This window comes from Saccostrea echinata, unplaced genomic scaffold, assembly GCF_033153115.1.
Source record: "Saccostrea echinata isolate AGI-Se365-2 ecotype Australia unplaced genomic scaffold, CSIRO_AGI_Sech_v1 ptg000054l, whole genome shotgun sequence".
Classification (NCBI taxonomy): Eukaryota; Metazoa; Mollusca; class Bivalvia; order Ostreida; family Ostreidae; genus Saccostrea; species Saccostrea echinata.
The window spans coordinates 23456762-23477239 of NW_026889803.1; the positions used below are offsets into that span (position 1 = coordinate 23456762).

The 20478-nt window shown below is 33.4% G+C and overlaps 1 protein-coding gene across 1 annotated transcript in view; it reads left to right on the forward strand.

Annotated features, from left to right (window-relative positions):
• Positions 1-20478, forward strand: part of LOC133206146 (probable ATP-dependent RNA helicase DHX37) — a 725850-nt gene that overhangs the window by 367137 nt on the left and 338235 nt on the right. The window contains exon 13 of the mRNA XM_061342078.1: positions 6131-6226. Coding sequence (XP_061198062.1) covers positions 6131-6226 — 96 coding nt within the window. The remainder of the gene's footprint in view (positions 1-6130; positions 6227-20478) is intronic.

Consider the following 20478-nt stretch of genomic DNA (forward strand, 5'->3'; position numbering starts at 1 on the left):
GAGGAGTAGGCAAAACCATTTTGGTTAAACGCGTCCGTCGTAACTTCTGGTCGTCACAGGAAGTGATCAAAGAAATCAAAAATTTTAACTTTTCTTTTTTAAATTAAAGTTTGCATCACCTTACTGCATCTTCTTCGCTGTTTTGAAATATGTTAGATTCCACCCGAAATAAAAACGTCAACATCCGGTTTTAGGTGATAAACTACGTTATTTCGATATTTAACTTTCTCATAAATATTTCTTATCGATAAAGTACTTGAAATGTTTTTATGCATTTTGTAGATACTGCAAATGTGTAGAGAAACGTCAGAGATTTTTTATTAAATTCACTTCCGGTCGCGTGTTTACCTGTCCTCAGAATTAGAATTTGTTCTCACAATACTGTAGATTCCTAAATATACGCGAGGAATAAATTATCGCGTAATTACGCGAGAAGCACCACTCGTGAAATAAAATTACTCGCTTTTATTTTTACAGTGCTTTAATGTATGTAAAATCTCTAGATAAATCAATGATTCGCGAATTTTTGTTCTCGTGATTTGACGCCCTTGGGCCATTTCGCGATATTAAGTACTCGCGTAAAATAAGGAATCTACAGTATTCCTCGGCAACAGTAAACGACTGAAGTCTAAAACTTTCAGAGCTGGTAGTCAGTCATCAGTTTATTTGAATCGTGAGGAAATCTTGTATCGCCGTTACTTCCGGTCGTGACAAGAAGTGATGCAAAAAAGTGAATGGTTAATGGTTAGCACGTTGGATTTTCATGCTGACAACCAGGGTTGAATCTCCAGAGTGTCTGAATTTCTTTTATCACCTTTTTAGCTGGAATTTACGTTTTTATTTTCAAAATCGGATGGAAGACCTCTCATTGCTTGCAAAGAGTTTCTAGTTAAGATCTTCCGTCTCCACGGAAGGCCTTATAGTGATTCTATTGTTTCTTATTAAGGTCTTCCATCTCCACGGAAGACCTTATAGTGATTCTATTGTTTCTTCTTATTATTATTCTTTTTTTTTTTTAGACAAAATTTTGTGCACGCGATTTCTCGAAAATTGTTCAATGAATTTCTTTGAAATTTTCAGGGATAAAAGGTCTTCATATGAATTTTATATAAAATTCCGTTTTTTGGTAAATTCAGTTCCAGTGCCAAGTTATGGACAATTTCCTGATTTTAAAATGAAATTTTGTCCTTGAAGGATCTAGGGAACGGCTAAAGATATGAACTGGAGACTTGTTAGAGATAATAGGACATGACTTCTAGATTTGCAAAATTGCCTTTTCGTGCGTCGTCAGTACTTCCGGTCGCTTATGGAAGTGTTCAAAGAAATCGTTAAATTTCAACTTTCCTTTTTTAAATCAATACTTACATCGCATTATTGCATCTCTTTTGTAGTTTTGAAATATGTTGGTCCCACCGAAAACAAAAACATCATCTTCCGGATATAAGAGAAAAACTACATAATTTGAGTATTTTTCTTTCCCATTAAGGACCCTCTATACACTGATGAAAAATGTTTTTTGGACTTTGAGAAAATTATATAGCGTAAAGGAGGTTACTTTGAAATTAATTAACCCATTTTTAATATAGGGAGCGTGCCTTTTTTATTCAGGAAAAATCTTCAAAGACAATGAAGTAATAATGAAGAAAAATTGCCTTTGCTTACTCAAATGGATAAAATACATGTAAATAAAGTTTTCAAATGCTCTATTTTGGTCTAATAAAATGTTTAGAATACTTGGATTTATTTCAAATTATGTAATACAGTTCAGATTACAATTTATTCTATCCATATGTCAAATGGTGGGTCAGTCTAATTACACAAAAGTACCCTGAAAATAGGGTGCAGTGTAGAGAGGGTCCTTAATATCTTTTGTAGAAAAAGTATTTGAAATGAATTTTAAATATGTTATTCAGACTGCAAATGTCTAGAGTAATGTCAAATATCTTTGTAAAATTCTCTTCTGGTCGCGTGTTTTTCTGTCCTCAAAATGAGAAGTTGTCTGAGCAAGATCTCGGAAACGGTAAGAGATTAAGACACCAGACTTATATGAGCAACAGATCTTAAGATGTAGCCAACACCATTTGGGTTCAGAGCGTCAGCGTCACTTCCGGTCGTCACAGGAAGTGATCAAACAAATCGAAAATTTAAATTTTTCTTTATTTAGTTAAAAATTGCGTCACTTTATTGCATCTTTTTCGCAGATTCGAAAGATGTTGGTCCCACTGGAAACAAAAACAACAACTTCCGGTTATAAGAGAAAAACTAAATAATTTGAGTATTTTACTTTCCAATAAATATTCTTTATAGATAAAGTATTTGAAATGAATTTTAAACATGTTATTCAGACTGCAAATGTCTAAAGTAACCTCAAATACTTTTCAAAAAATTCACTTCCGGTTGCGTGTTTTTCAGTCCTCAAAATGAGAAGTTGTCTGAGCGAGATCTCAAAAACAGGTAAAAGATTAAAACACCAAATTTTTATGAGTAACAGACCTTGAGGAGTAGGCAAAACCATTTTGGTTAAATGCGTCAGTCGTAACTTCTGGTCGTCACAGGAAGTGATCAAAAAAATCAAAAATTTTAACTTTTCTTTTTTAAATTAAAGTTTGCATCACTTTATTGCATCTCTTTCACTGTTTTGAAATATGTTAGATTCCACCGGAAACAAAAACGTCAACTTCCGGTTTTAAGTGATAAACTAAGTTTTTTCGATATTTAACTTTCTCATAAATATTACTTATCGATAATGTACTTGAAATGTTTTTATGCATTTTGTAGATACTGCAAATGTATATTGTATAATAAATTAATTTGATATTGTATAATAAACTAATTTGATATTGTATAATATGATTAAAACTAATTGTACTCTTGGGGGGGGGGGATGATATTGGAATGAATTGTAGCTTAAAACCAGTCTGACTTTAAATCTAAAAAAATCAAGTATTCAAAAAAAAAAATATCTTAATTCTGGTAGATAGTCCCTACAAGTCTAAGAGTAATGCAGGAACCTTATTAAAAATGTTGCATCAAGATTACACAAGTTTTTTTTCTTTTTATAAATCTTTGTAACAAATTTTAAAATAAATCTTTGTTTTCAAATTTAATTTCAGAATGACATAAATATGCATTTTTATTGCACTACAAAGCAGATAGTATGTATAGATCCATTCATCCATTGGGAGTATAATGAGTGGACATGCATCCAATTAAAGATTAATTAATGAGTTAAGTTTAGGAAGGCTAGCTGTCTCAATCATTTCTTTTAGAGGATCTCTGATCAAGCAGCTCTTATCTGCTACAGATGGGCATTTGTCAAGCTCTAACACAACCAGTTTAGGATCTATAATGTAATATTTGTTATAATTAATGCCTACACCACATGAGATGTATAAACAAATATTATAAGTAATGGAAAAATCATTGAAATCCTTGTATCAAGGTTGACATGATTTTCTTGCCCTCTTAACTGTTTATGACAATTGAACAATATTTGACGGGCGTATCATGCTGTGGCGGGGCACTTTATTAACGGGTAAAATTCATTCAACGTCCGATAGAATTTTCAAATACAAGTGAAATATTTAGGTCTCTTGCGTCCGACCTAGTATTTTGTATGCAATAATATTATAAGTAAGGAAGAAAATAATACAAACTCAAAAGTACTTAATTTTATTTCGATTTTCCTGACAATTAAAAATGTGACCTCTACGTACAATTATCGTGATAATTATATACATGCTGTTTAATGTTCATGAAAGAAATAGCAACTCGTTAAATAATAACATTAGAGAGATGAATAAACTGTTTCTTTAAATTTTGCGTATTAATAATACGCAAACAAAGTGGTCTTTTCGACATTCAAAATGCATTGAATTTGAAGTGAATAAGTGAAAGGCAGTTAAGACTAGCTGATTAAAATGAGCGAGTGATAAACAGTAAGACGAAATCATATAAAGATTCGAAATGATTTTAAAGTAATTTTCCAAAAAGTGCAATTATCTTGATATCGAGAAGTACAATGTTTATAAAAATAAATATGCAACTTTCTTGTAATTCAGCGAATAAAATATAAATTGAAATGTACTAGCGATTTAATCAAAGATATTATGAAATAATCTGAAAGATTCAACATATTTATCCACTCATCACTTAGTTTACAAAATGTATTTGGAATGACCATTCTATGATTTGTTTTGTGTATGATCTTAGGTCGCTGGTTCACATGCCGATTGATCACCAGAGACCTCCTTTGCCACGTGCTATCAAGGGAAGGGTTACATAATTGTAAACACACAAGGTGAATGTAAAAGGCGTGTACTTAATGGCTGTGAATAGTCTGTGTTTAAAGTTTTGTTTTATTTTTTAACTTTATTGTTTGTTTCTATATGATAAGAAGAAAACATTATCTTTTTTCCCTGTTTAGTAGACTGGTTTATCCAAATTTGAAAATAAATGAAATAAAAGGGAAAGTTGTCAGTAAATAATTTGGAAACAAAGCACAGAATACTTCAAAAACCTGATCCTAAAGAATATAAGCATCTAACATAGCTAGGTTTATTATTTATAGTAAGTTTATTCTAATTACACACATAAAGAGCTCTTGTTTACTTGCTGAATGAAAACACTTACCTGTATATGTGTTATGCTTCTAGCTCATTTAGAACACAAGACTTAAACAAATTAACATTTTCTTTAAATCAATAAGATGTTAAATAACAACTTTAATTTACGGCAGATTTTTCGAAATGTTTACCGTTTTTGAGTTATAGAGCAACTTTAGAGGGCTCCAGATCTCTAATTTTTATGGGCCAGACCCTTTTTAATGGTGTCAAATGAAAGGCCTTAAAATTTTGCACAACTTTTATTATACATGTTTTATCAAAATATTTTTAGTTAAGAAAATAAAAAGGAAAATATGTGTCAGTTTTCTCTCTTTTAGGTGTACTAATTTTTTACCCCTCTCTAGAGCCATTTTGAATACAGAAATTGAAAAACAAAAACCGATGTGCACAACTTCAATGCTTCTGTTATTTAAATTCGGTAGAATTTCTACTCCAGCTTTTGTAGTCTCGGAGCCTTTGTCTGGAAATGAAGCCTCCTAAAATTTCATTTAAAGGGAGATAACCCAAAAGCAGAAGTGGATTTTTGAAATGTTTGACAGCATTCTGGTAGAGTTTTGTAACGTCTATAAACCCTGCAAATTTGAACAAAATCCTTTGAGAAATGAGAAAGATATGAGGTCTCAAAGTTGGTGTCTAGGGAAAAAAAAAGAATAATAAGAATAATCTTAACCATCAGAATCAGAAGAAGGTCTCCTGCTGGAGCGGAAGACCTTAATAATCTTAACCATCAGAATCAGTAGAAGGTCTTCCGTTGGAAACGGAAGACCTTAACAACATACAATCAATCTTAAGCAATCATTTTGTTCAAATTACTGCCTCGCATAGAAGTTCAACCACAAATTGCAATCAAAATTTGACACAGGAATGCATGTGTATTGATTTAAAAAAAAATACCTGATGCAAACAGAAGGGCCAAAGTGACTCAGGTAAGTGTTGTGGTCCTTGGGCCTCTCGTTTCGTTCCAGATGGGCCCAGAAAGTGCTGATAGCCTGAATAACTCATGATACTTAGTAACTCATGGTGCTCATTTGACTGTCAATAACCATGGGCCTTTTGTTTACATTTGCTTACATTATTTAAGGACAGATGATTCCTCAGTAATATATAATTTCTTCTAAGATTTTGTCATTGAAGTATTGCTACTTTAATACGTTTACTCGCAAAAAATTGAGGTACCTTACCATGAATTTGTGCAAGATACCGGAGGTGGTTGTTTCCTATAAAATCCTTTTAGAAAACACTGAATTTGCCAATATCACATTTTATAGTGTTTCAATTTTTAAAAGACAATTAGAAACCAGTTTAGAAATCAGAAAGTATTTAAAATTTTTAATATTTTCCATACAATATTAAGATATACAAAACAGATATTTGAGGAATGTATCGTCTGACCTTAAGTGAAAAGAGAAAGAACTATCAAGAAATTTATGTTTCTTTGAGACTTGTTTTTGAAAATTTGTTTAATTGATAGCATTATGATGATAAAATTAACTTTATAAAATCAGGATTCTGAAGAGGAGGGTCAGTCCCAAGAAGTCTGTACAGAACCACTATATGTCCTCCCATTGTTTTCATTGTTGTCCACTGAAAAACAGGCAAAGGTGAGTACCTATAAACCATCTTAAAGTAATAGGGGTTTAATAGTCATGACCATGAATATGACTAAATTAAGCAAAGTTTTAATGGAGAACAACAGTGCTTGGCATTACAGCTTTTCCCCTTGTCAAGTATGAGTGAAAAAAATTACAGACAAGTGAATATTGCTGTGCATTTGTCCAATAGGGTGATTGATTTTTAGTAGGGATGTCAATTTTGTCGATAATTCATATTCGAATATTCAATGAAAGTATTCGAATATATTCAAATATTCGATAAAATAAATTAAATCTGGTTAAGTTTAAATATGTATCATCCTACTTTCATGAAAGGTTTAGCGTAGGTATTCTTATATTGGAAGTAAAATTGTATGAAGACTTTTGTAGGTGTAGAATAAGAAATTCTTTTTGATATTTATCAATGTTTGAAATACATATTTGATTTAAATGTAGAAAAGTACAGTTTTAACAAATTATACAAACATGTGTTTTTATAGTAGCTCCAACTGAGGAACCAGTCGTCTTACCAAAGGCAGGATAGTCGTATACTGTTCAGATTTCAATATGTGCAATTAATTACAAATATCGGCCTAATAAGAAATATGATCATAATCTTTGATACAATATTTTTAAAATATAAACAAACATTTCCATAGATAATTTTCCTAGGTAATTAATTATTTTCCCGATAATGAAAATAAAATTCAGGATTATGTACAACCCGTGATAATCAAGTAATTTACACATTTATTCTGAAACTGAGCTGTTTACAAAATTTAATTACAGACAACTTCCATCGAACATCCTTTCAATGATCAATTACATTTATTAAGATAAGTATTCTCTTCACGTCTTTTAGACATTCTAAGAAGATTTTCCTTTTGTTGTCCTTGATTCTATATCCGATTGTATTTAAAAAAAAAAAAAGTATGAAAATACGTTTTGTATTATACATAAAGCATTAATGTATAATTCATTAACACCTTACTCAAAACAAAATAATTTAGTAGATCTATACAATAACGAAGAAGTGAAAGAAATCAGGCGATCAAAATTGATCGCTTGTAAATTAAAAGGGGATATCTAATCAAAATTTATAAATCGCAGTAATTCTTTTAATGAAATCTGAAAAATACCGAATATTCGAATCTTAAATTCATATTTGAATATCAACTCATTGAATGAATATTTGAATGTTGAATATTTGTTGACATCCCTAATTTTTAGCTCACCTGAGATGAAAGCTCTTTGTCTGTAGTCTAGCTGTCCGTCTGTAAACTTTTAACATTTTCAACTTCTTCTTAAAAACCGCTGGGTCAATTTCAAACAAACTTGCTATAAAGCATCCTTTGGTGAAAGGGATTCAAGTTTTTTCAGATTAGAACCCCCCAGTTATAGGGCAGGGCTACAGTGGGTGATCAACGTTTTACATAGGAAAGTATAGGAAAATTCTATAAAAATGATCTTTTCAAGAACAAAGTCATGATTAGTCATATTTATGCAGAAGCTCTTCTCTTCTCCTGGGTATTTAGCCAATGAACTAAGTGCATGATTATGATGACATAATGGAAATCTTCTCCTCTGCTTATTGGTATTAAAGAAACAAACTAAATGTATAGTTATAATGAGCAAGGATGCCTCTTCCAAAATCATGAAATGTGTGGTGGCAGGGTCAGGGTTTCCTTTGGGGTGGGGCTCTACTGATCATCATTATTTATGCATTATTTCTTTGATAATCCAGTGCTCTTCTGCTTCTGGGTATTAAGTAAAAAAAAAATTAAGCATGCAGTTATGATGAGCAAGGGTGCTTCTTTCAAAATTGTGAATTTTATAGCCTCTGATTCAAATCATGAACCAATGAATTGTGGGAAAGTTGTTACATGATACTCGGGTGACCTATAAGCAGGGATGGTAATTAAAGCGAGTAATTATAATTTACTGTATTTAAATACAGTAATTTCAAAGTAATTGAAAGTATTTGTAATTGAGTTTGCTTTCAATTACAAATAACTGAATGTAAATAAATACAGTGCTACCTCTGTATATTGCAAACTTTTGTCCAAGACAGATTTTGGCATTAAAGCAAGGGTGGCAATATAATGAATTCTGCCATATAGATATTTTTAATTTTTTTTTTATACCAAACTTCGGGATTTGCACACTAAATTGTGTCTCTTACTGACATTGAAATGAATGGACGAATCACAATATCTTTATTTCTTAAACCGTATTTTTCGGCATCAAGAGATGAAAGTATCAATCCGCTTTTGTAATACATGTTTATCATCTTAAAGGAGTGTCACAATGTAAACCAGAATTTTTTATTCTTGCCGTAAAATATGAAATAAATGCCTTTCTATCAAATTCATTTATAACTGAATGTAAGAAAGAAATCTGTCACCAGGATAAAAATAAAATCAAACAACTGAACGATGAAATGAACAAATGGAGAGGAAAACAAATAGAAAAGAAGATATACCTGTGATCTTATCTGCAAAAGAAAGGTTATACCATTTTGTATTAAATCTGTATAATACAGGTATATTTTACAGTCCATATACATGTACTTGAAATATATATTTAATGTAGGTCCTAATGTTTTCACATTTTGGTAACATGCCATACTCAGTTAAATATATGACCCACGTTTAAGTGAAAGTTCGATCCGTAATGTGCACACTTCACACAGAGCCGAAAGTAATCGTAGCTACTCGGCCGTTTCTGTAACCCCAAACTAACTCTTTTCCGGTTACGGAAAAGGACGAGCTTGACTGGAGTGAATCTGATGTCACAGTGGAAGTGACAATGGGAGCGTCTGCAGTGCCTTGTAAGATCGGAGGAGAATGCTGTAATACACCTTGTCGTGTTTATCTCCAAAAGTAATTTATTGTCGAGCGTTTCAATCTTTGATTCAGTGATTTTTATACACCCGTCTTTAGACGGGACGTATTATGTTATGGCGTTCATGTCCGTCCGTCTGTTCGTCTGTCTGTCTGTTAGCTTTTCTCGTTTCCGGCTCATAACTTTAATACTATTAGGCCTAGGATTATCAAACTTTGTCAGCTGATACTTCTTGGGTAGAAGGTGTGTCGAGCACTAAAAGTAGGTCGTTCTGACATTTAATTAAGATGCTATGGCCAAATATGGAAAAATCCTGTCTGGCTGATAACTAGAAAACTATTAGACTTAGAATCATCAAACTTGGCCAATTTATGCATCTTAGGTAGAAGGTGTGTCGCGACCTATTTCAAGGTCACTGTGACCTTTAATTTAAGTGAAATTTTTAAAAAAAAAACTATCTTTTTACTATTTAATTACACAATCCCAAAAAATGTAAAAGTGTTGCAGTATCCTTATCAAAAAATGTTAAAATCAAGAAAATACTAATTTTTTTCATTGTATACTTTACAGCAATCTATAAGAAATATAATGTTACAAGAGAAATTCCACCTCTCCCATGGGTGTAATTATCAAGCACTGGTCAAGGAGAATTTTGGTAACAGAAAATTGCATGTCAAATTAGAGAGAAATTAATGAGTTTAGTGTGAGGATCGAGCTAAGTGGTAGAGCATCTCTGATCAAGCAGGTGTTATCTATGTCTCTTGGGAATTGGGCAGAGGAATCAGCCGTGTTGGATTAAATAGTTTTTGTGGGCTAGCCTAACTTTTAAAATGAATTTGGTGAAAAGTAATTAGAACTAATTTGATATTATACAATAAACTAGTTTGATATTGTATAATAAACTAATTAATTAAAACTAATTATACTTGGGGGGGGGATATTGGAATTAGCATGCCCGTTGTCCATGTGAATTGCAGCTTAAAACCAGTCTGACATTGAATCTAAAGAAAAAAAAAAGAAAGTGTTTTAAAAAAATTAATTATGGTAGATAGTCCCTACAAATCTAAGAGTCTAGCAGAAACCTTATTAAAAATGTTGCATCAAGATTACAATTTTTTTTTCTTTTTATAAATCTTTGTAACAAATTGAAAAAAAAAATCTTTGTATTCACATTTATTTTCTGAATGACATAAATATTCATTTTAAATGCACTACAAAGCAGATAGCGCAGATCCATTCATCCCTTGGGAGTAATGAGTGGACATGCATCCAGTTAAAGAATAATTAATGAGTTCAGTGTAGGAAGGCTAGCTGTCTCAATCATTTCTGTTAGAGGATCTCTGATCAAGCTCTTATCTGTATCCTTTGGGAATTAGACAGAAGAACTGCTGGTCAGTTTATAGCATATGTCATTTGATGGCCAGATGGCCAGTTTTTTATTTTAAAATTAATTTGGTATAGATTAAGTTAAGACTAAATTGATATTGTTTAATTGATATTTTTATTTTATTTTTTGAAAACATTGACGAACAAATATCAGAGCATCATGTCTCACAAATATGAAAGATTGTGTGTGTGTCACTGTCACTGTGTGTGTGTGTGTGTGTGTGGGGGGGGGGGGGGGGGGCTGCAGATGGGTATTTGTCAAGCTCTAACACAACCAGTTGAGGATCGATAATGTTATATTTGTTATAATTCATGCCTACACCATAGGAAATGTATAAACAAATATTATAAGGAATGGAAAAATCTTGGAAATCCTTGTATCAAGGTTGACTTGATTTTCTTGCACTCTGAACTGTTTGTGATAATTGAACAATATTTGACGGGCGTATCATGCTGTGGCGGGGCACTTTATTTTTTTATGCGGCGGTCGATGCTTCTAGAAAGAGAACAGCAAGGTTAGTGAAGATTAACCTCAAAGGGTAACGTTAGCCTATAGAATTCAGTGATGGAAGTAAGATTTACGCTAGTTTGCATGGAATTATGTAATCTTTGGGAGTACAGTGCTTGGATAGTAATTGGAAAAACAGACATATGTTGTCTTTGATGGGTTCTTTACATTGGATCAGCAAGACATGTGTATTACTAAGCCCCATTACGGTTAGTTGTGCCAGGCATGACTAACCCCCCCCCCCCCATTATGCGTGCGCCAACTAACCCTGTTGACACAAATGGAGACTGACTAAGCCCTGGGACTAAGTCAACAAAACAAAATAAAATACATTAAAAAAGAACACCAGCACAATCAACACCATAAAATAGAATAAAATACCCAATATATAATCAAATGGAAATTAAAAATAAAATTTAAAATGACTTTAACAAAAATTAAGGTATGAATGACAGGGATGTTGAAATCATTCCTTGAGTTTCAACTCAGGCAGTTATTATGAAGAAAACTCATATTAGTTGTCAAAGATAGTATGGACTAACCCAATATTTATGAGAAAATTCATGTTAGTTGTCTAAGTTAGTCGCTCTAAACACAACAAACAGTAGAAATTCTTGTTAGTTGTCTAAGTTAGTCTAACTAAGGGTTTTCTTCTTGAAAACCCCAAATTCCAATAATCAAAATAATTCCAAATTCAAATAATACACTGTTATAATATTATTTTCAAAGAACAATGAAAAACCTCAAAAATGACCATTAAGCTCAGGTATACCAAAATAAAACTAATTAAAGGTACAAAATTGTATTTTGAAAGCATGAAATTTTAACAAAAATATGAAGTATAGGGGAAAAAATTCAGCTTATCAGAAAAAAATCAGAGAAACCAGAAATCGGGGAAATCTCTATGAAATATTAGCTACAATTCAAAAATCTTAAATGCTAGCTTATATCAAAATTCAGAAGCATGAAACTCCACATCTTCATTACATTATTCATTATTTTCAGTACTAATCTGCCATAAATAATTTAAAGAATATACTGGAACATTAAATCATCAACAAGATTATAATTCTGTAAATAATGAGATCTGATACTTTATAGTCTAGTAACTTATAATGCATGGTTATGTCACTGATTGATCATGCTCACAGATCATCTCCGCTCCTTCACAGTCTAGTCATCCCATCTTTCCCTCCCGTTTGAATTTTCTTGCTGACACAATTAAGTGCACTAACCTTTGACCACATAGCAGTGTTAATGTCACCCATTTTTTCACTGGTCTTCATTTGAGTATGCTAAATGATTTCAGCCTTCAGGTACTTTTCCTTGGGTTCTGCAAAAAAAAGTTAAATAATCAAAGCATATTTTTTTTCAGTTTTAAATCAAACATGTTCTCAAAAAGCAGAATTCCTGGCAGGCTGACATATAGAATCATATATTCAGTTTAATGTTTAAATAACTTGAAAACCAATTAAAACTCAAAATTCTTATGTGAAAATCCAAAAAATTAACCCCCGATCATCCCTATCACTTATAAAATTTTAAGTCTTTTCAGTGCATGAGTATATTAAGGACAGACAAGCCTAGTAATTTGATATGTCTATTTTGTATTTTACAGAAATCAAATTAGATTAATATGTACTTGCTGATGATAAGATACACTTAAATTGTTGAAGCATTTTCCTATGGCTCTGCATGTTAGTGAGATGCTCATGGCAAAAAATGCATGCATGCACTGCTGAAAATTATAAAAGAAAAATCAGGTAACTTGAATGTTTAAGAACTTCTCTGGCATTATATCCACACACCAACATTTAATTATTTTCATTTTATTAAACCTGATAATGATTTTAAAAAATTGTAAAGTGAGTTTGACATCCCTGTCTAAATGTTATATGAGCAAATCGAAAAATAATCATGTGTCTCAATATTATGTTTATATAGCCCCCCCCCCCCCCCCCTTTAAGTTCTTTTCACCCTGGAAAGATGATCAGTATAACTATCCAGTTCAACTTTAAATTTTTCAGATACATGTAAATGCTGATATTTTTTGCTTGTTTAATCAACCACATGATTATTACTACCCCTTCAACCCCAACCCCCCCCCCCCAACCACCACCAACCACAACACACACACTATCCTCCCTTTTAACATGTTTAACAAAAATCCATTACTTCTACAAACTTTAATCTTACAAAATTCAGTAGATTTGATATGTATTTTTTTTTTTATCATGCCAATCCTTAGCTAGGCTACAATAAATGTTCCCAGATACCGACCAATGCTGACTGTATTATAAACCTTATAAACCTATTGCATGAATTATACTGAAATATTTGAAGAATTGAATATGTCAAGGAACTAAATGATTCATGTTACATTGAGCCAGAGAAAAAGCATTTTTCAGTATGTTGAATTCATATACATCGTTATACTGATCAAAACAAACCAGAAATCGAAGACACAAATGTCCACAATTACGTAAAATCTACATTGAAATTCTCCACTGAATACATTTCTAAATTGCTCAAGATATCCCAGGACTTATTTGATTCAGCTGGTTTTAGTTCAGAAAATGTCAAGAGTCCTGAGATTTCCTTATGTCAGGACTTGATCTCTTGTAAAAGTCCTGAAAAATCCTGGGAAAATCTTGTTCTGGTGAAGAGTTAACATGAAGTCCTGATATTTCCTGACAAAATCCTGTGCCTGATGTCAGGATATCTCAGGATTTGACAATTGTCAGGAGCAAAAATTTTGGAGAGCAGGACATGTCAAGATATCTCAGGAAAATCCCAGGATATCCTGACTTCTCCTGACCCTCCAGGATTTATTTCTGCAAGGGTACTAAAACATTCTACAATATTTGCCTTGAGGGTTCATGCAGCTTATACAAAGATAAACTGAGTCAATCTCCCAGCATCAGAACCAAGTTCTAGTTATATAACTGTAAACAGTTGTATGCTCTGAGAATCCTGCAGGCTGAGGGCAACTTGCCTATGTGAACACATGCTCACTAGCACCTGTATGGTGATGGCTGAGGGCAAGAAATGCTTGCCTATATACAAGGCATGTTCACATGCACCTGAATAGATTAGGAATAGAGTACACAACTGGAGAATCTTAATCTTGGTAAGAAATGCTCACCAAAGATAGACCACATGCTCCCACTCATACAACAAGCACCTGATCTTAATGCTGAGCGATTAACTTCCCATAGTTGGGAGAAAGTAATGAGATTATATATATATATAAGTATATCATTATGTAATTGGCAAATTATGCAGATGGTACAGCTGCATAGTCCCCAAGTATGGGATATAGAGTAAAGAAATGAAATTGTGGACATATGTCAATTAAAGATGGAACTAGACATACCTTATATGACTATAAAAACCTATTAGTCTGTACCTTGTTAACAATGTACAGGTATATGTTTAATAAACATTACTGTCATAGTGCAGGTTGCTATCATAAGAAAAAGTACAGCACAGCAAGAAATAACATGGTAGTGACCAAATAGTGTAAACTGTTCTAGCAAATACAAAGTGCACAGGTTTAACTTAACCCTTTGTGTGCGGCAACCCATCATATTGGGTCTGACGTCAAAAACACTTGCGTGCGGTAGCCCAATATGTTGGGTTTCAGTATGAAAACAGTGCTTGGTAACTTTTACTTTAAAAAAAATATCATTTACCCTGTTTATTTCCCCCAAAAGTAAAAACGCTTAAATAACCTACACAAAAATAATTTATCTGAAATTTTAAAGTTAATATTTTGACATGTTTTACTGTTTAAAAGTTGAATTATTGTTCAGAAATGTCAACATGGTCTTAACGATAATTTCGTCAGTATGGGGTTGTTTTAAGCTTAAGTACATTTATTTTTCTTAACAGAAATCAGGCATCTAAACATATGAAAATTCCGTGAAATATAAATTTAAAGTTTATTAACGATATATACTCAGAAATGAAGATATAATCAATATTTTTTTTTTATTTCAAACCTTAGTCTTACCGTTCAAGAAAATGAATACAGAGTTGCAGTACTTGTCGACCTTAACCTTTGTTTTCTTCTGGTTAAAATGAAAGTATGTGTTCAATTTTGTTCAGCAATGTGTATTGGGATTATTTAGAGTATGTTCTGAGATTTTATCGACAGATTCTTGTCAACAATTTTCTTAATAGTGCAACAACTATCTCCTGTAAGTAAATTGTACATGTGCCTTCCTGCCATATCTTGCTGAACGTAAAAAGCGCGAGATTATTGAGGCAACACAGTCGTGTTTATACTGTTATCGTTTTTATATCGATAAAAAATAAAATTGTAGGAACAGGATTCATTGAGTAATTTATTATTTATGCTGAAAAAATGCTTTACTAAATTCGATGTCAAAAATGCATATGTTTTGTTTGTTTTTATTGCTTTTTGGGGTGTATCTTTTTTTATGTTGCTAATCTTACAATATGTTGCTATGCAAGTGCGTGTATTTGCAAACGATAAATATTGATGGAGGTAGAAGGTGAATCGGATTTTGGGGCGTTTATTCAAGAATTCATAGCAGATGAAGATAGTGATTGTGAGTTTGAGAGCTTTGACCTTGATCTAATGACTGATCAGTTTGAAAATTATATTGATGAAGATAAGTGGGTTCTTGGAGACTGTCAGGAGTCAGCTCAGTTGAGGTATAGGAAAAATCCAGGATTGAAAAAAGATGTAGAAGACCAATCCAGTCCATTGCAATATTTTAGTCTTTTTTTCACAATGAAGACTTTGAAATTATGGCACTTCAGAGTAATTTGTATGCAGAGCAACAGTTAGCAACTTGGCATCTGAAACCTAACAGTCACTTTCTTAAATGGCATGCCACAAATCTAAATGAAATGAAGCAGTTCATCTCTCTAATAATTACTATGGGACTGGTTCGTCAACTGGATGTGAAGGATTACTGGTCAACTGATCCTGTGATTTCAACACCATGAGTATTTGCCAGTATCATGCCACAGGACAGGTTCCTATCTCTGATGGCATTCTTCCATCTGAATGATAATGAAAGATATGTGCCACAAGGTCAGGAAGGATATAATCCTTTGTTCAAACTTGGACCTCTGTATGAGAGGGTGTTAAATAGGTATGTATATGTACATTCAAACCCCACTGAACTCGACTTCAGAATATCTTGAGATTTTGAGGTAAAATTACATTTAATTTTTAAGAATAAGTGGTGCGAACTTCAAACTCAGTTGAGCTTATATATCCATAATATCCAAGACCTCTTTGTAAATGATTCTGAAGTTCAATTGTATGTAGTTCCAGAGAATCTATTTTAAATGATATATATATTTATATATATATATATATATATATATATATATATATATATATATATATATATGTATATAAAGCACAATTTACAACAACTCTTAAACTAACATAACTGCCCTAAGTGAAGAAATATTAATATAGAAAGCACAAAGAAATTCACTTTTATAAGGATACCCACTTCCGCCCCAGCCCGGGGTTGAACTCTCGACCTACGGAATCTGTCTCCTAGCAGTACAGGAACAGCGCGTTAGACCGCTCGGCTATCTAGGCAAGTCATAAAACTTGCTTTCAATGCCAATGGAATTCCCACAGCGCTGCCCTACACTACACGGTCATTGAGAATAGAAGTGAGATACAGTTATTTGGACATTAGTTTTATTAGAGGATCGTTACCAATACACGTTGTAATGAAATTAATTTTATTTATAAAGCACAATTTACAACAACTCTTAAACTAACATAACTGCCCTAAGTGAAGAAATATTAATATAGAAAGCACAAAGAAATTCACTTTTATAAGGATACCCACTTCCGCCCCAGCCCGGGGTTGAACTCTCGACCTACGGAATCTGTCTCCTAGCAGTACAGGAATGCGCTGTTCCTGTACTGCTAGGAGACAGATTCCATAGGTCGAGAGTTCAACCCCGGGCTGGGGCGGAAGTGGGTATCCTTATAAAAGTGAATTTCTTTGTGCTTTCTATATATATATATATATATATATATATATATATATATATATATATATATATATATGAAGTTAACGAACAGCAATCAAGCTTGAAAGTCCATTGGAACAATACAGATTGGAAGCAGATCAAACAAAGACCTCTTAAAAGATCAGATGGGATCAGGTGCCATGAAGGAACAACCATCCCCTGTTGACCGGTTACAACTGCTGTGTGCTCATTGTCATGATTGGGCAAACAAAGAAATTAAATACATTGTACATGTTAAATTTGATAAGCATATTTTGACATAAGTTCGAGAACTACACTATAGTATGCTGCCCTGAATTTCCATAACTTGTTCTGAACAGAATGTGGAAATGTGTTAATTTATATGGTTGCAATTTCAAATCTTGATATTTGCAACATTGCAGACTATTTAAAATTAGATCTAGTTAATATTTCTGGAGGCCATTTATTCAAACCTAACCACTATCCGATAATTAAAGCTTGATTAATGAGTTTAACTCAAGTTCCAAAAATGTTACAATTCCCATGTATAGCCATTTTCATAAAGTTAGCAATATCAAAAATAGTAATTTTCTTACAAGGTTCGACTCTGTATACCAGCCTCACCAAAATTTGTGCATCGATGAGGGCATGGTCCCATGGAGAGGAAACTTGCATTTTAGGGTTTCACTAGCCCAGATAAACCAGATAAATGTTATTTAATTTTTTAAATATTGTTTATATAAAATCATGTAGACCAGATCATATTTCAATATGCTTGTTATCATGTGATTCTCTAAGCCAACCAAATTCTTAGCTTCTCGCCTAGATCTGCAACTGTTGTGTTTACATCTCAAAGAATTTCTTCAGATTCCTTCGGAATTTATATAGATCTCATAACTATAACTTGGATTTATGTTAAGTATTTGTTAAATGTGATCTATTTTAAGTGGTGAATTCTAAACAGTATGTGACTATAGCTAGGACACACGTGCATTTGTTTGTTTACATGTTACAGCCAAGTGACTTGAACTTTAGCCTTAGGCCTATAGGCCTGTAAGTGAAACTGTCTACAATAAACATGACCGGAAGAAAAAGAAAACAAAGTAATAATACAGGAAGGAATGTGCGTACTCGTGGCGAGAGCATCTCGAGATGGGATGTGAATGTTCCCGAAAATTGGTCGACAGCCGAGTTCATTCAGAAACTGAAAGACACTAATATCGTGGTGCCAGCTTCACTAAGGAAATCTCAATTAGTACCAATTCATCGGGATAACGTCCAAAACGATCAACAAGATCTTGTGGATTGCTGGATATTGTCTATAACGTGACTCAGTGCCTCTATTTTCGTTTCACTTGTTGACTTCCGCCCAGCCTCGTTCTCGCGGACTCTCAGACTAATTTCAGACGAAGGAAGAATCGACCTAAGCGAGAGTCAAAATGGCGATGGAATAAATGAACTTCCGGCATCTTCAGAGAGAGTCCGCGAGAACGACGCTGGGCGGAAGTCAACAAGTGAAACGAAAATAGAGGCACTGAGTCATGCTATAGACAATATCCAGCAATCGCTTGTGTCGTTGACAAATGTTGTTAGCAATTTACGACAGCAAAACCCAAGCCATAATGCACCATTATTGGAAACAGACAGAACCAGTATACCATGCTCTCGTGTTCCATCGGATTCTGTTCCGTATGTTGAGACCGTGTCCACCAACCTTAGGAATAACATCATCCAAGGTAAGGATGTCAATTTGGCTGCGTTACTTTTGCCTCGCGAAAGTGAGGAACATAAAATCCAAGATACAGAAGGTCGCTATATATTACTGAAACAAAATTCTGATGCCAGATCACAGAGAAATTTAACTATAAGTGAGTTTATATTGGCATTCTCAAAATATAAAAACATTATCTGTGAAGTATATCCTGAGAGAAGGATAGAACTGGACGCTTATGAACGGGATATCATTGAGATGGCATCCATGACATGTGGTTCAGCCTTCTATGATTACCACAAGGCTTTTTCGGTGAGAGCCCGTGCCCTTCTACAGCAACGAAACGTCACAGTTGACTGGTCGATTAGAGATACAAAACTGTTTACCACCATTTTTTCTGGCCAGACTGTTATAAGATGTGACAATTGCAACAGTGCTAACCATACTTCACATTTCTGTCCAAGAGCCAAGTTCCATACAGCTTCTAATAATTCACCTTCAGGTCAGAACAGGAACAGAGGACAGCAAAACCAATTGGATGTTCAAGGAATGCCCAGAATCACTCACAGGGGCAGAGAAATATGTAACAATTTCAACAGTGACACAGGGTGCAATAGAGCCTCATGTAACTTAGTACATATATGTTCAGCATGTAAGATGGGGAAGCATACCTCTACGCAATGCAAGTCAATGTCAAAACAAAAAGAGAGCAACCAAAGTGAGAAACAATGACTAGTTAGTTCTTCCTTAGAGACAGTTTCTGGAAATCAAAATATTTTAACTCCAATCAACATCGAAGCATTTAAGTCAGAATTGCAACATCATCCAGACAGAAACTTTGTAGATACTTTTATTAATGGTCTGGAGAACAGATTTGATACCGGAATTTCTCAGCTGCCAACTACATCATTCGAATGCAAGAATTTAAGTTCAGCTAGGAAGAAACCAGAAGTAGTAGACAGTTTACTCAAGTATGAAATTGACAAAGGTTATGTAGATGGACCATATGACAAGCCACCTTTCGAAATCTATCGTATAAGCCCTATTGGTGTTGCTGAAGGAAAATATTCTAAGAAATACAGATTGATAGTAGACCTCTCATCACCGCATGACTCCACATCCGAAATTAGTATCAATAGTCTAATCGATAAGGAAAATTACTCACTGCAGTATGTCCGCATTGATGATGCCATTATAAGCATTTTGAAATCATTAGGTGTTAATTTTTTGATGTGCAAGACTGACATTGTGGATGCATTCAAGTTGTTACCCTTGTCAAATTGTGTTCAACCTTTTTATGGCATAAAATGGAAAAACAAATATTACTTTTACAAACGATTAGTATTTGGGTGCAGAAGTAGCCCAAAAATATTTGATATGCTCTCGCAGGCCATTTGTTGGATTTTAACCAATAACTACAAAATCTAACAGGTGCTACTTTTGTTAGATGATTTCTTGACTTTGGATTCCACAGGCGAAGAAGGATCCAGGAGTATGGCTTTACTAAAAATGGTGTTCAGCAAATTAGGAATTCCTATTTCGGAGAAGAAAACAAAAGGTCCATGTACTGAAATGGAATACTTTGGAATTGTACTGGACTCTGTCAAAATGGAAGCACGTATTCCACCAGAAAAAATAGAGCGTATATTTTCTCTCATTGGCAATTTAAAGACAAAACGTTCCTGCACAAAAAGAAAACTTCTCAGCATATTAGGGCATTTCAATTTTGCAGCATGAATTATTCCAGCAGGCAGATCGTTTATTTCGTATCTTTTAACATTGGCCCATTCAGTTACTAAATTACTTCATCAT